The sequence below is a fragment of the Eschrichtius robustus genome, chromosome 12, assembly GCF_028021215.1.
Source record: "Eschrichtius robustus isolate mEscRob2 chromosome 12, mEscRob2.pri, whole genome shotgun sequence".
Taxonomy (NCBI): Eukaryota; Metazoa; Chordata; class Mammalia; order Artiodactyla; family Eschrichtiidae; genus Eschrichtius; species Eschrichtius robustus.
This window is the reverse complement of record NC_090835.1, coordinates 75,816,758-75,829,156: the sequence shown is the minus strand read 5'-3', so window position 1 is coordinate 75,829,156 and position 12,399 is coordinate 75,816,758. Positions and strand designations below refer to the sequence as shown.

Below are 12,399 nucleotides of genomic sequence, written 5' to 3'. Positions count from 1 at the left end.
GGAGATGCAACCAGCAAAATCCAGACTGTGGGAAACTCTATTAAACAAATGACCGTTTGTTTTTTTTTCAACAAAACACTTGGGAGATGGGGGAAGGATTTAAAAGTGATTAAAGAGACATATTAACTAGGCATGTTGTATAGAACTTGTTTGGCTCCTTATTCAAATATAGTAACTTTTAAAAAAGGAAATTATAGGATAATCAGAGAAATGTGAATATAGCCTGAAACTCTGATGATAATGAGGAAATAATCACCACTTTTTTGGAGTGTGGTAATGGTATTGCAGCTATGTTTTTAAAAGATAGTCTTGATCTTTTTGAGATACATATTGACATACTTATGGTTTGTAAAATATGAAATAATATAAGGTTTGGGATTTGCTGTAAAATAATCAGAGTGAGGTGGGGTGGGGAAGGGCTAGGGTTGTAGAAGGAACAAGACTGCCAGTTGGGAATTGTTGAAGTTGGTACACATAACACTCTGCTCTCCACTTTTAAATTTTCGAAAAGTTAAAAAAGAAATCTAACTAACAAACTGAACCATTAAAGTATCTAAATTTTTGTTAAATAATTTTTAAAGTCTGGAACACCTTAGAATTCTTTCACTTTCCAAGATGTCTACAATAGAGCAGTACTTTGATTCACGAGCTCTGTAAAGTATCTTTGAAAGTGGGATTCAGCACTCACAGGCTGCTTGCCTTTTGCCACATTTCCACTGTAATGCATCACCCTCTTTCCTTCCATCAGAACAGGCAAATACAGTCTGGCAATGCCTTCCTACTGCTTTTGAAATGCAGCTTTAAACCCATGTCTTGACCACCTACCTTGGCCTGCAGTTGTGCTGGGGTCTGTCAAGAACTGTCAAACCAATGCTTCATGATGAACATACTCCTGACCCCTGTCCATTCCCAGTGGGGTCTCACATCAGTCTTTGAAGGTGCCTCCCACACACTGGGTCTACAGGGTAGCCTGTCCATTCTTGTCCTTTACTTCTCCCTTTCCATAAAAGTTTGAACTAGCCAACTTAAAATATTCGGAAACTTCCAAAGTCTACTGGACTCTATGCCAAAACCTCTTCATTGGGCAGAAATGAAGTTCTTGAAAGGGTTTAACGATCTTCCATTCCACATCTGATACAGACAACACTACCCCCTACCCATAGGTTCACTACAGCTAATTCAAAAATGTTGCCTAACTCCAGCTGCAACTCTCAAGTCCAATAAACTTTGTTTGGCTACAGACTTTCTTAATTTGAGTAGGACAGATTGAACTGCTGAAAAATTTAAGAGAGGCAGGTCAGATTTTTTTCCCTAGCAAAAATAAATCTTCTTTAAACCTTCCTTGGGTAAATCAACCCTTCATAAAATAAAGCAGCTACTGCATTCCCCCGGACTACCCAAAGACAAGATAACCAGTTATATTTCATTCACCAGCCTTGGAACCATACCTCACAAAAAAACAAAAGCCTCCATCTATCTCGCCCATGAAACAAAGAGAACGAAAACTTAGAATATATACTACAAGCGCAAGCATAGGATTTTTTTTTAGCAACCCCGTTTCCATCAGGTGCACGTCTACCCACACAAACACACAATAACCCTCACCGCCCCCCCCCCGTGGAATTTGCCAGTGTGACTTGTGCTGACTTTCAGCGGAGGAACACGGGAATTTGTTTAGTTGTGGTTTTGGCTTTCAATGGGAAGGAAAGGAAGAGTGTGGGGCGTGAAAAACTGGAAATGAGTCTTAATTCTTTTGTTTCCTCCCGTCCTTCTCTGCATCAAAATGCAGGGGTATCATTGAAATTTCAAGTGAGTTTCTCGGGCAGTTAAATACCCCGACGGAGTCTGGGAACAGGGGGTGGAGATAAAGGTGAAACCGAAGACTGGAAGGGAGGGCCGGGTCAGAGCCCCCGGAGCTCTGCCGGGCTGCACCGAGCACGCGAGGTCACCCCGCGCCTGCTGCCGGCCGCGCCCCGGTTCTGGCCTGGCCAGCTGTCCTGGGTTTTGCCAGCGACTGCGCCGTCCGGGGTGCCCACTCACATCTCTGCCTGGTCCCGACTTTAGGCTAGGTTCACTCACTTCCGGTGACAAATCCCTCCCACCACTTCTAGAAATAATGTAACATTTCCCCCATCACTTTGCTAACAACCGACGGCCCCTCAGACAGCCGCCGAGTCCGGGGCTGGGGTCTCACCCCAGCGAGACCAGCAGCGCCCAGCTGCGGCGGGAGTGACGGCCAAGGTCGGGGTGGGGGGGAGGGCGTGGGAGGAAGAGGAAGGGGGTGTGGAATCTCACCTCCCCCCGCCCCCACCCCTCCGACTGCAGTAATTGGCAAAAAAAATAAGCCGTTTTTAGACTTCCCCAGGGCCCCCTGAACCTGGCTGCAGTGAGGAACCCAGTCTCTCCCATTCCGGTGCCCCTCGCCTTCTCCCGCCCCCGTAAGTGCCTGCAGGAATCCTGGAGCCCCAGGCCACGCGGAACTGCAGCGGCGGGGGGGGGGGGGGGCGGGGGGTAGGATGAGGGTTTAGGGGCGGCAGGAATGGGTGGGGGGAAGGGGTGGTGGAAGGGAGAAGGAGAAAAACAGAGGCATGCAAAAGGCTCCGTAGCCAGCTGTTCCAGCTGCCGCTTCCTCCGGCGCGGGCCGGGCGGTGTAATATTCCCCCCCCTCCATCTTTCTCACCACTACCTGTCCCACCCACCCACCCCAGGCACACATTCCCCCCACCAGTAGCGGATCTCCGGCCTGTAAGGGGGTAGTAGGAAGGAGCTGGGGGGGAGGGGGAGGCCTGCGAGTTTCTAACCTTGTTCTTATAAACAAACCCACATGTGCAGCTGCCGCTGCTGCAACTCACCCCACAATCCCGGATATAAGTCCTGCCCCTTTAAGAGGAAAAAAAGCTTCCCCCGCCTGCCTTCCACCCTACCCATCCACAAGGACCTTTGTCTTCCCACCCCCTCAGTCAGTCGGCCCCGCCCCATATCCCCGCCCCCTCCGACGCTGAGGAACCAATGGGCGAAGAAAATAAGGCCGGGGCCTGACGTCACATGTCCGGCCAATGACAGGGCGCGTTGGTGGGAGGCCTCGCGGAGGGCGCGCCCGGAGGAAGGAAGGCAGGAGAAAGGAAGCTTGAAGTCAAGATGGAGACTGCTAGTGGCTCTGCCGCTGCTGTGGCGAACGGGGACTTGGGATCCCAGAGGGACCGGAGCCTGGTGCCTGAGCGGCTTCAGAGGCGAGAAAATGAGCGGCAACTGGAGGTGGAAAGGCGGAAGCAAAAGCGGCAGAACCAGGAGGTGGAGGAGGAGAAGAGCGACTTTTTCGCCGCCGCCTTCTCTCGGGAGCGATCGGCCGTGGAAGAGCTTCTGGAAGGCGGGGAGTCCGTCGAGCAGCTGGAGGAGGCGGCCGCTCGGCTGCAGAGGCTGCAGAAACTTCTAAACGACTCGGTTTTGTTCCTGGCCGCCTACGACTTGCGGCAGGGGCAAGAGGTGCTGGCGCGGCTGCAGGAGGCCCTGGCCAAGCGGCGCCAGGAGCTGCAGCCTAAGAAGCGTTTCGCTTTCAAGACCCGCAGGAAGGATGCTGCTTCAGCCACCAAAGTAGATGCGGCTCCCGGCGCCCCGGCAGCGGAAGGCATCCTGGCCTCCCCGCCGCCCTTGAAGGAGGAGGAAGGCTTCGGCTCCAGCTGGATCTGCGGCTTCTCCAACCTGCAGTCCCAAGTCTTGGAGAAGAGAGCCGAGGAGCTGCACCAGCGGGACGTCCTTTTGACCCAACTGACTAACTGCACAATCAAACTGTATGGTAATCCCAACACCCTGCGGCTGACCAAGGCTCGAGGCTGCACGCTGCTCTGCGGCCCGGTGTCCACCTCCGTGTTCCTGGAGAACTGCAGTGACTGCGTGCTGGCCGTGGCCTGCCAGCAGCTCCGCGTACACACCACGAAAGACACCCGCATCTTCCTGCAGGTGACCAGCAGGGCAATCGTGGAGGACTGCACCGGGATACAGTTCGCCCCGTACACCTGGAGCTACCCGGGGATCGACAAGGACTTCGAGGGCTCTGGTTTAGACAGGAGCAAAAATAACTGGAGCGACGTTGACGATTTCAACTGGCTGGCCCGTGATGTGGCCTCCCCAAACTGGAGTATTCTTCCTGAAGAAGAGCGAAGGATCCAGTGAGACTAAGCAGTTGTCGCTCTTTTCTTCACTCCTACCAAATACACTCCTTTGTGGGACTGACTCCAGCTAATGGGACCCCAAAATTTACTTCTCGTCACGCTGTCTGTTTTCATTATTTTAAGACTTTAGATTGTGATAGGCTCCTACTTTCGATTTCCATTAAATTTGTGGCAGGTCTAGCACTTCAGAGAATTTTTGCTATTTTGGTGACGTTTCGGAGCTTTTGTTTGACGGTGATAATTTGAAGCCATAAGGGGAAGAGAGTGTGGTTGTGTGTCGGTTTTTAATGATTTGTGGTGTTTAAAACATTGCAGAATAAAGTAAGCCTTCAATAAATATTTGTTTAATAAACGAATAAAGTAGGGCTAGTAGGAGCCAGTTAATGTTGAAGTAAGGTATCAAACGTATTCAAACTGCCATTAACCAAGAGCTTTTTTGAATTGCAGGTTTGACTTCCATACGTATTTTTCAGTGGGGCAATGGAAAGACTCCTCTCTGGTCTTCAGTTACATGTTAGCTTGGGTTTTTGGCATCCAGCTAGTCATCGACTTATTTGGATCCAAACTTTTGGCACGGACCCCAAGAGCCTCATGAGTCTTAATCACCTGTAAAGCCAAAATAGTTATAGCTACCAATTTTTTGTGCACTTAAAATGTTATCCACACCATTGTAAGCACCTTACTCATGTAAACTTATTAAGTCCTCAAAATATTATGAGGGTAGCTTCTGTTAACTCCATTTTTCAAGTGAGGAAACAGATAAGTTGCCCAAAGGGCACACAGCCCAAGTGGTGGACTGGGATTTGAAATCATGTAGTCTGGCTCCAGAGCCCACGTTCTTAACCTCTACTAGATACTGATTTTTGAATAGTGTTAATTGAGTTCGAAAGAAAGCTTCCATAAGTAAAGAGGGCAAAATGCTTTTCTTAAATTCTCAGGCATAATGGCTCTACGTATCTATCCTCATACAAAGAGAATTGAGGCAAACATCTGGCTGAGTCTTAATTTTTCCACTCATTTTGCTGTAATTCGCTACTGTTACAAATTTGGCTTTCTGCTCTATATACTACCACTCATTATTCTTAAATGGAAAGTTGTAAGATTTTCAAAAAGCTTTTTTGGGTCTAGTGGCCTTGTAACTGCGGATGTGCTTTTTATTTAATAATTACCACAAGTATTAAGGTGCTTAAATATCTCAAGTATTTATGTATTTAATATTATATGTTCTCTTTTGTTCTGAAAAAGGATTTAAAGTGGCTTCTAGGATATGTGAAATGTAACAAGATAATAAAAACAAATGACAAGGAGGAATAAGGGTAGAATGACGGATTGGAGGCAGAAATGAAGCCAATAAAAAAAATGAGGGAAGAGATATGGGAACATATGTATATGTATAACTGATTCACTTTGTTATAAAGCAGAAACTAACAAACACACCATTGTAAAGCAATTATACTCCAATAAAGATGTTAAAAAAAGAAAAAAAAAATGTAGGCTGCCAAGCCCTATTCCTTAGCTGGAGGTGGATCCAGATTTTTTTCCCCTCAACTATTAGCTAACTTGAAAAGGGATCCTAATCAGTTTCACAATTTGCAGCATCCACAAACAAGAGGGAAAATCGTTTGCTTGGGAGAGTTAATCCTGATGATAAAAAGAAATAACTTATAATGAAATTCTCAACCATATCTTTACATTAGAAACTGACCGGTATCCTAAAGCTGTGCCCCTAGAGACTGATAGTTTAACACAAGTGCACTTAAGAATAAACCATGCTTGTTTTTTTTTGGTTGCGCCACCTGGCTTGCAGGATTCTTGTTCCCGACCAGGGATCGAACCCCGGAATTGGAAGCGCGGAGTCCTAACCACGGGACCGCCAGGGAATTCCCAACCTTTTTTCTACTAAAGCTCACAATTTTACACCTGTAACTCTGCTGACCACCCGACCAGTTGTAGGCCATCCAACTAGCTCCCCCTGACTGACGTCCCTCAATATTTGAAAACATTTCCATCTTTGCTGGTCTTCTTCCTTACTAGAGGCATATCTCTTCTTGCCCAGAGATTCCTCTTCCGCTTGTGCCCATCCCCTCCAACCTCCTATGGCCTCCCTTTCCACTGGCCTTTTTTCTTTTAAGACACCAGATCCTGAGATCCTCCACCCTACATGTCACTGAATGATGTTCCAGCTCCTTCCCTGTGTGTCAGACATCTTAGAAGAATAGCTGTGTCCACATACACCTACATCTATTCCCTCTTTCAGTCTTTGTAATTTTAACTCTTCTCTGCTGAAACTGCTCTTTGATGGTATTAGTGGCCTAATCACCAAATCTACCGGCTCCCTCCCCTCCCCCTCCTTAGCTTTTTTACTCTTGGTACTGTTTACCCTTTTTTGTTTGTTTGTTTGTTTTAGGTACAGTTTACTCATCCTTGAAGTTCTCTCTTTCCTTGGCCGTAACCTTTCTCTAACCTGTTTCTCTTACGTCAGCTTCCTTCCCTTCATTGGGATTCTGATGATTTATAGCCCTTAAATATGAGTGATGCCCAAAGTTTTGCCATTAGCTTCTTTGTATTCATTCTCTCAGAGCCTCAACTGTCAACCTATATGCATAGTCTTGTGTCTGTATCCCTAGCCTCCACCCTTATTGGGCTCACCTGCCTTTCAAATTCCATATATTCTTTTTTTTTTTTTTTTTTTTTTTTGGCCACGCTGTGCGGCTTGCAGGATCTTAGTTTCCTAAGCAGGGATGGAACCTGGGCAAACAGCAGTGAAAGCACCGCGTCCTAACCACTGGACTGCCAGGGAATTCCCTCAAATTCCAAATATCCTTTTTTAAAATGAATTACTTTATTTATTTTTGGCTGCGTTGGGTCTTTGTTGCTGTGCGCAGGCTTTCTCTAGTTGCGGCGAGTGGGGGCTACTCTTCATTGCGGTGTGCGGACTTCTCGTTGCGGTGGCTTCTCTTGTGGAGCACGGGCTCTAAGCGCATGGGCTCAGTAGTTGTGGCACACGGGCTTAGTTGCTACGCGGCGTGTGGGATCTTCGCGGACCAGGGATCAAACCCGTGTCCCCTGCATTGGCAGGCGGATTCTTAACCACTGTGCCACCAGGGAAGTCCCTCCATACATTCTTAAAATCTCCATTTTCACTTCTTTCCCTCCCAAGTTCCATGTTTATTTTAAGGATGTCACTCTTCTCCAGGCACCCAATGCTACCAGGGCCAGGCAGGTGAAGTCCATGAGTAAGGCTGCTGAGAGTAAGTCGCTAGGGAGTGGGGGACCAGATAACTTGGCAGACAGATTCAGGCATTTAAAAAACATTGGCGGGGACTTCCCTGGTGGCGCAGTGGTTAAGAATCCGCCTGCCAATGCAGGCGACACGGGTTCGAGCCCTGGTCCGGGAAGATCCCACATGCCGCGGAGCAAGTAAGCCCGTGCGCCACTACTGAGACTGTGCTCTAGAGCCCGCGGGCCACAACTGCTGAAGCCTGCGTGCCTAGAGCCTGTGCTCCACAACAAGAGAAGCCACCTCAATGAGAAGCTCGTGCACCACAACGAAGAGAAGCTCACAGCAACTAGAGAAAGCCCATTCGCAGCAACGAAGACCCAATGCAGCCAAAAATAAATAAATAAATAAATATTTTTTAAAAAACAAACAAAAACAAAACAAAAAAACCCAACATTGCATAAGACAAGCAAAACTTTTTCTGCAGTCTGCGTCTGGTCCTCGAGCTGGCCAACTTGTAACTAAAATAAGTGATGCCCCAAGTGATGAATGATGCTCATATCATGTCAGTTCCTTCCCTGGAAAGTCTTGCCTATTCATCCTGTCCTCTCAAGTCTTTCTGCCGTTTCAGAAAGATAGACCTTATATGTTTCCAGACGCTTAAACTGGGATGGATTTTTTTTTTTTTTTAACAAAGACAACAACAAGACAAAACAAATCTATATTAAAGTCACACCCCTGAATTAAAAGCATTGACTTAAAGTCACTTTAGTAAGTTTTTATCAAGCAAATCTAATGACAATGGTCATTGCAGTGAGGGCATATTCACCAATAAGTGTAATGACCATACATTTTCATTAAGATCAACTCTGGAAAAGCAATAAAACTGCATATTAGTCAAGAAATCAGTTTATTAACCTTCATTTATGATCAGGTGTGTTAAATATAACTTAGTACAGTATTATATGAGTATTGTATAATTATAAAAGTGTCACTCCAGGGCTTCCCTGATGGCGCAGTGGTTAAGAATCTGCCTGCCAATGCAGGGGACACGGGTTCGAGCCCTGGTCTGGGAAGATCCCACATGCCGCAGAGCAACTAAGCCCATGCGCCACAACTACTGGGCCTGCACTCTAGAGCCCAGGAGCCACAACTACTGAGCCCGCATGCCACAATTACTGAAGCCCGCACACCTAAAGCCCGTGCTCCGCAACAAGAGAAACCACCGCAATGAGAAGCCTGCGCACCACAACAAAGAGTAGCCCCCGCTCACCGCAACTAGAGAAAACCCGTGCACAGCAATGAAGACCCAATGCAGCCAAAAAATTAAAAAATAAAAAACCCAGTATGTACAATATAATGCAAAATTAAAAAAAAAAATTGTTACTCCAGTCTCAACCGCATAAGAATAGAAGAAATGGTCAATTATAAGTTTTAATGCTGAAATTCTGATTGCAATGCAAGAGTCATTATTTAACAAAAAAAATTTAGTTTTAATTGTGTTAATCAGGCAGAAATAAACAAAACCAGCAAGATGTAAAGATTCAACTTCCTATGGGTAATGTTACATGGTAATACGTTTTATAAACATTGTGGCAATTACTGTAGTACCACAGAAATTGGACAGCTAAATTATGTTTAATTCAAAAGTTTCACCACCAACTCAAAGACTTAATCGCACTATTTGACAATTTTCTTCTCTTATAAAGAAAATGAGTTGGCCATTACAATTAGATGGTCAATTATTTACCAGCTTTAAGTTTCAAGAAGGGCAGGGACAATATGACACAAAAGCCATGTTCAATTCAACTGAACAAATATTTGAGCATCCACTATGCAACTTTTCCATGTTGGGTGCTAAGAGCACAATGGTAAACAAGGTAAGCGTGTGCTCTTCCTTGATGGAGGTTACGGCCTAGTTGAAGATCAGATGAATGAAAGAACAATCATGAGAGAGAAACCCTGAGAGCTCTGATAGGGTAGTGCCCTATTATTATCAATATAACCTCTCCTGGTTAGAAGGGACCTTAAGTAAGGCTTCTATTTTAACCACCAATCCAGGGTTTGAATTCCCTGGCTGAACTCAGATCAGCAGCAGTCACAGAAGGAAGTAGTTGCTATTCAAAAGCCTGCTTTCCAAATTTTCAGATACTGTACACTCTGAACTTTAAGAACTGATAAGACCAAGCAAAAAATTCAAGGCCATTTACTCACCTGGTAACCAAGCTCAGCATTCTGTGCAGGCATTTAAGTACTTTATTATATTTTGAAAAATATTTTTTAGTTGAATACCTTTTAGTTGTGTTTATTTCACCAAGAAAGCTATACATAAACTAATTTTTAGAACTGATAACAAGGTAGTTGTTTGATTCTGAGATGATGGCACAATGGATTTTCAAAACAGATAATTCATGTACAGGTACAAAAAGATTAAAATAAAATCTCCCTCCTTCCTTTGATCCCAGCGATTCAGTTTTCTTTGGAGAGCAACCACCCTTTACCCTTTGTATTCTTGTGGTCTATGCATTTACAAAGTTATGTGCAATATATCCTTCTATCCTCCCACCCCAGTAGAAGCACACTATGTATATGCTTGGGCACCTTGCCTTTGTCCTTAACATTATGTTGGAGATCTTCCCATATAAGTATGTAGTCATCTCATTCTCTTTAACTGCTGCCTAGTGTTCTGTTATATGGAATGTGCCATACTTATTTAACCAGTCTCTAACTGATGAACATTTAGGTTGTTTCCAATCTTCAGCCAGTAGAAAAATGACACAATGAATATCCTTATACATAAATTATTTAGCGTATGTGCAGTGGGTTCTTAGGGGTAGGCTAAGTACCTAGAAGTGGAATTGCTGGATCAATAGGTTATGAACATTTATTATGTTGATAGATATTATCAAATTGCCTTCTGAGGAGGTTTATCAATTTACACACTCACTAGCAATGACTGAGCGTGCTATTTCTTCACATCCTTATTGACATAATGTGCTATCAAATTTTTGGATCTTTGCCAATCTGAGAGTTACAAAATGTTATCTTTCTGTAATAGTAATTGTCTCCTAACTTGTCTCCTCACCTCCAGTTTCTAAAGCATTCTGCATGCAGCTACCAAATTAGTTTTCTTAAAGCATGTCACTCCTGGTCTAAAACCTTCTGAGATTCCCATAGCCTGCTGGACTTCCTGGCTTGGAAGACAAGTCCCTCCACCACCTGCTTTCAGCCTACTGTTCCTACATGATGTTTTACTGTTTCATCACACACACTTCATGCTCTAACTAGTCTGAAATAAGACCCATTAATCAAACACACTGTATCAGTGAGGGACCTGGCAGGAGACAGATGGCACACTTAAAATGGATAATTTGAGAAAAGCCTAACACAGGAGCTATTTACAAAGCTGTGGGCAGAGTTTAGGAAAAGTAATAACAGATAGTGCAATACCTCTTATCACTCCTAGGGCTGAAGGGACAAAACTGTTACCTGAACCCAGAAAGAGAGCACGCTATGTGGCAGGAGCTGTGGCCTTCAGTAGAGGGATGTAGCCAATCCATTGTGACCTGTGGGCCGAAGAGCAACAGGAATTTCAAAACTCTCTTCAATTGTGCCTTCCATTGGCTGAACCCAATGAGAATTTTAGGGCAAGGACGTCTGTTTCCCAATTTTAGGGCAAGGAAGTCTGTTGATGCAGTCCATATGGGCCAGCTCCCAGGACAGCTCCAGGGTGGAGAAAAGTAAAGAATAGATTTGGAGGAACAAATGGAAGATATTTGCTACAAACACCTTCTGCCATACTTTCTGGCCTTTTCTCAAGCAGTTCCCACACAGCTTGAGTCCATGTGCACTTGCCAAAATTTTGCAAAAGCCAATCTGGGAAGTCTTCTGGGATTTCCCTCAGTCTCTTTGAGAACAAAGCATGATATTTTGAGACAATAAGAGCAAGAAAGAAAAGTGAATGAGCCAGTCTCTGAGGCCAAGTTGTTGCATTCTCCAGTAGAGACAATTTTTGAGGGAAAGAAAAAAATTTGAAGAAAGTGAGAAGTGTAGGCCAATTCAGACGACATTCATGTGATGGCAGAACTTTAGAAGGCCTGGCAGCATGATTAGATACAGAGAATCCGGTATGCCTCTGAGTCAAGCAATAATTTCAGCAGTCATTGTCTTTTAAGAAGTTTAAGAAAAGATAAGACATCAAAGGAAAAACTTCTTGGGACTTCCCTGGTGGCGCAGTGGTTAAGAATCTGCCTGCCAATGCAGGGGACACAGGTTCGATCCCTGGTCTGGGAAGATTCCACATGCTGCAGAGCAACTAAGCCCGTGTGCCACAACTACTGAGCCTGCGCTCGAGAGCCTGCAAGTCACAACTACTGAGCCCGCGTGCCACAACTACTGAAGCCCGAGCACCCAGAGCCCGTGCTCCACAACAAGAGAGGCCACGGCAATGAGAAGCCCGCACACCGCAACGAAGAGTAGCCCCACAACTAGAGAAAGCCCACGTGCAGCAATGAAGACCTAACGCAGCCAAACATAAAAAATAAAATTAAAACAAAAATAAAGGAGTAACTTCTCAGAAAGACCAAAGAATGACCTCTACAGGAAAGGAAAAAGGGAAATTTCCAGTGCCAATACAAAAGTACCGAGACTTACACAAAAGTTAGCTGTAATCTTTGAGGAGAAGGAAATGGAGGGAGGAGGGAGGAGGGAGGAGGGAGGAGGGAGGAGAGAGGAGGGAGGAGAGGGGGAGGGGCATTCACACACATCTCGTTGGTTATGGAAATTTCCAAGAAAGATGCCTGGAACGTTGAAAGATTTTTAAGATCCCTGAGCAATGAGAAGGCTTATGGACATTCACCAAGAACATTTCATTGAAGCTGTAGTTTAAGAAACATTAGCAAACCCAACTTGTGCACAAATTTTCCTCAAAAAGAACATCAACAACTTAGCTTTTTGACCTTATACATACTTAGTTTATGTTTGCTGTATATTCATATTTTATTTTTATTT

General features: G+C 45.0%; 1 protein-coding gene across 1 annotated transcript; it reads left to right on the top strand.

Moving 5' to 3' along the window:
• The first annotated feature begins 2,597 nt into the window (after positions 1–2,597).
• Positions 2,598–5,641, top strand: TBCC (tubulin folding cofactor C). The gene is given in 2 exon segments (XM_068558734.1): positions 2,598–3,041; positions 3,044–5,641. Coding segments are annotated over 2 exon segments (1,344 nt in total). The 5' UTR covers positions 2,598–2,824; the 3' UTR covers positions 4,171–5,641.
• The last annotated feature ends 6,758 nt before the right edge of the window (positions 5,642–12,399 follow it).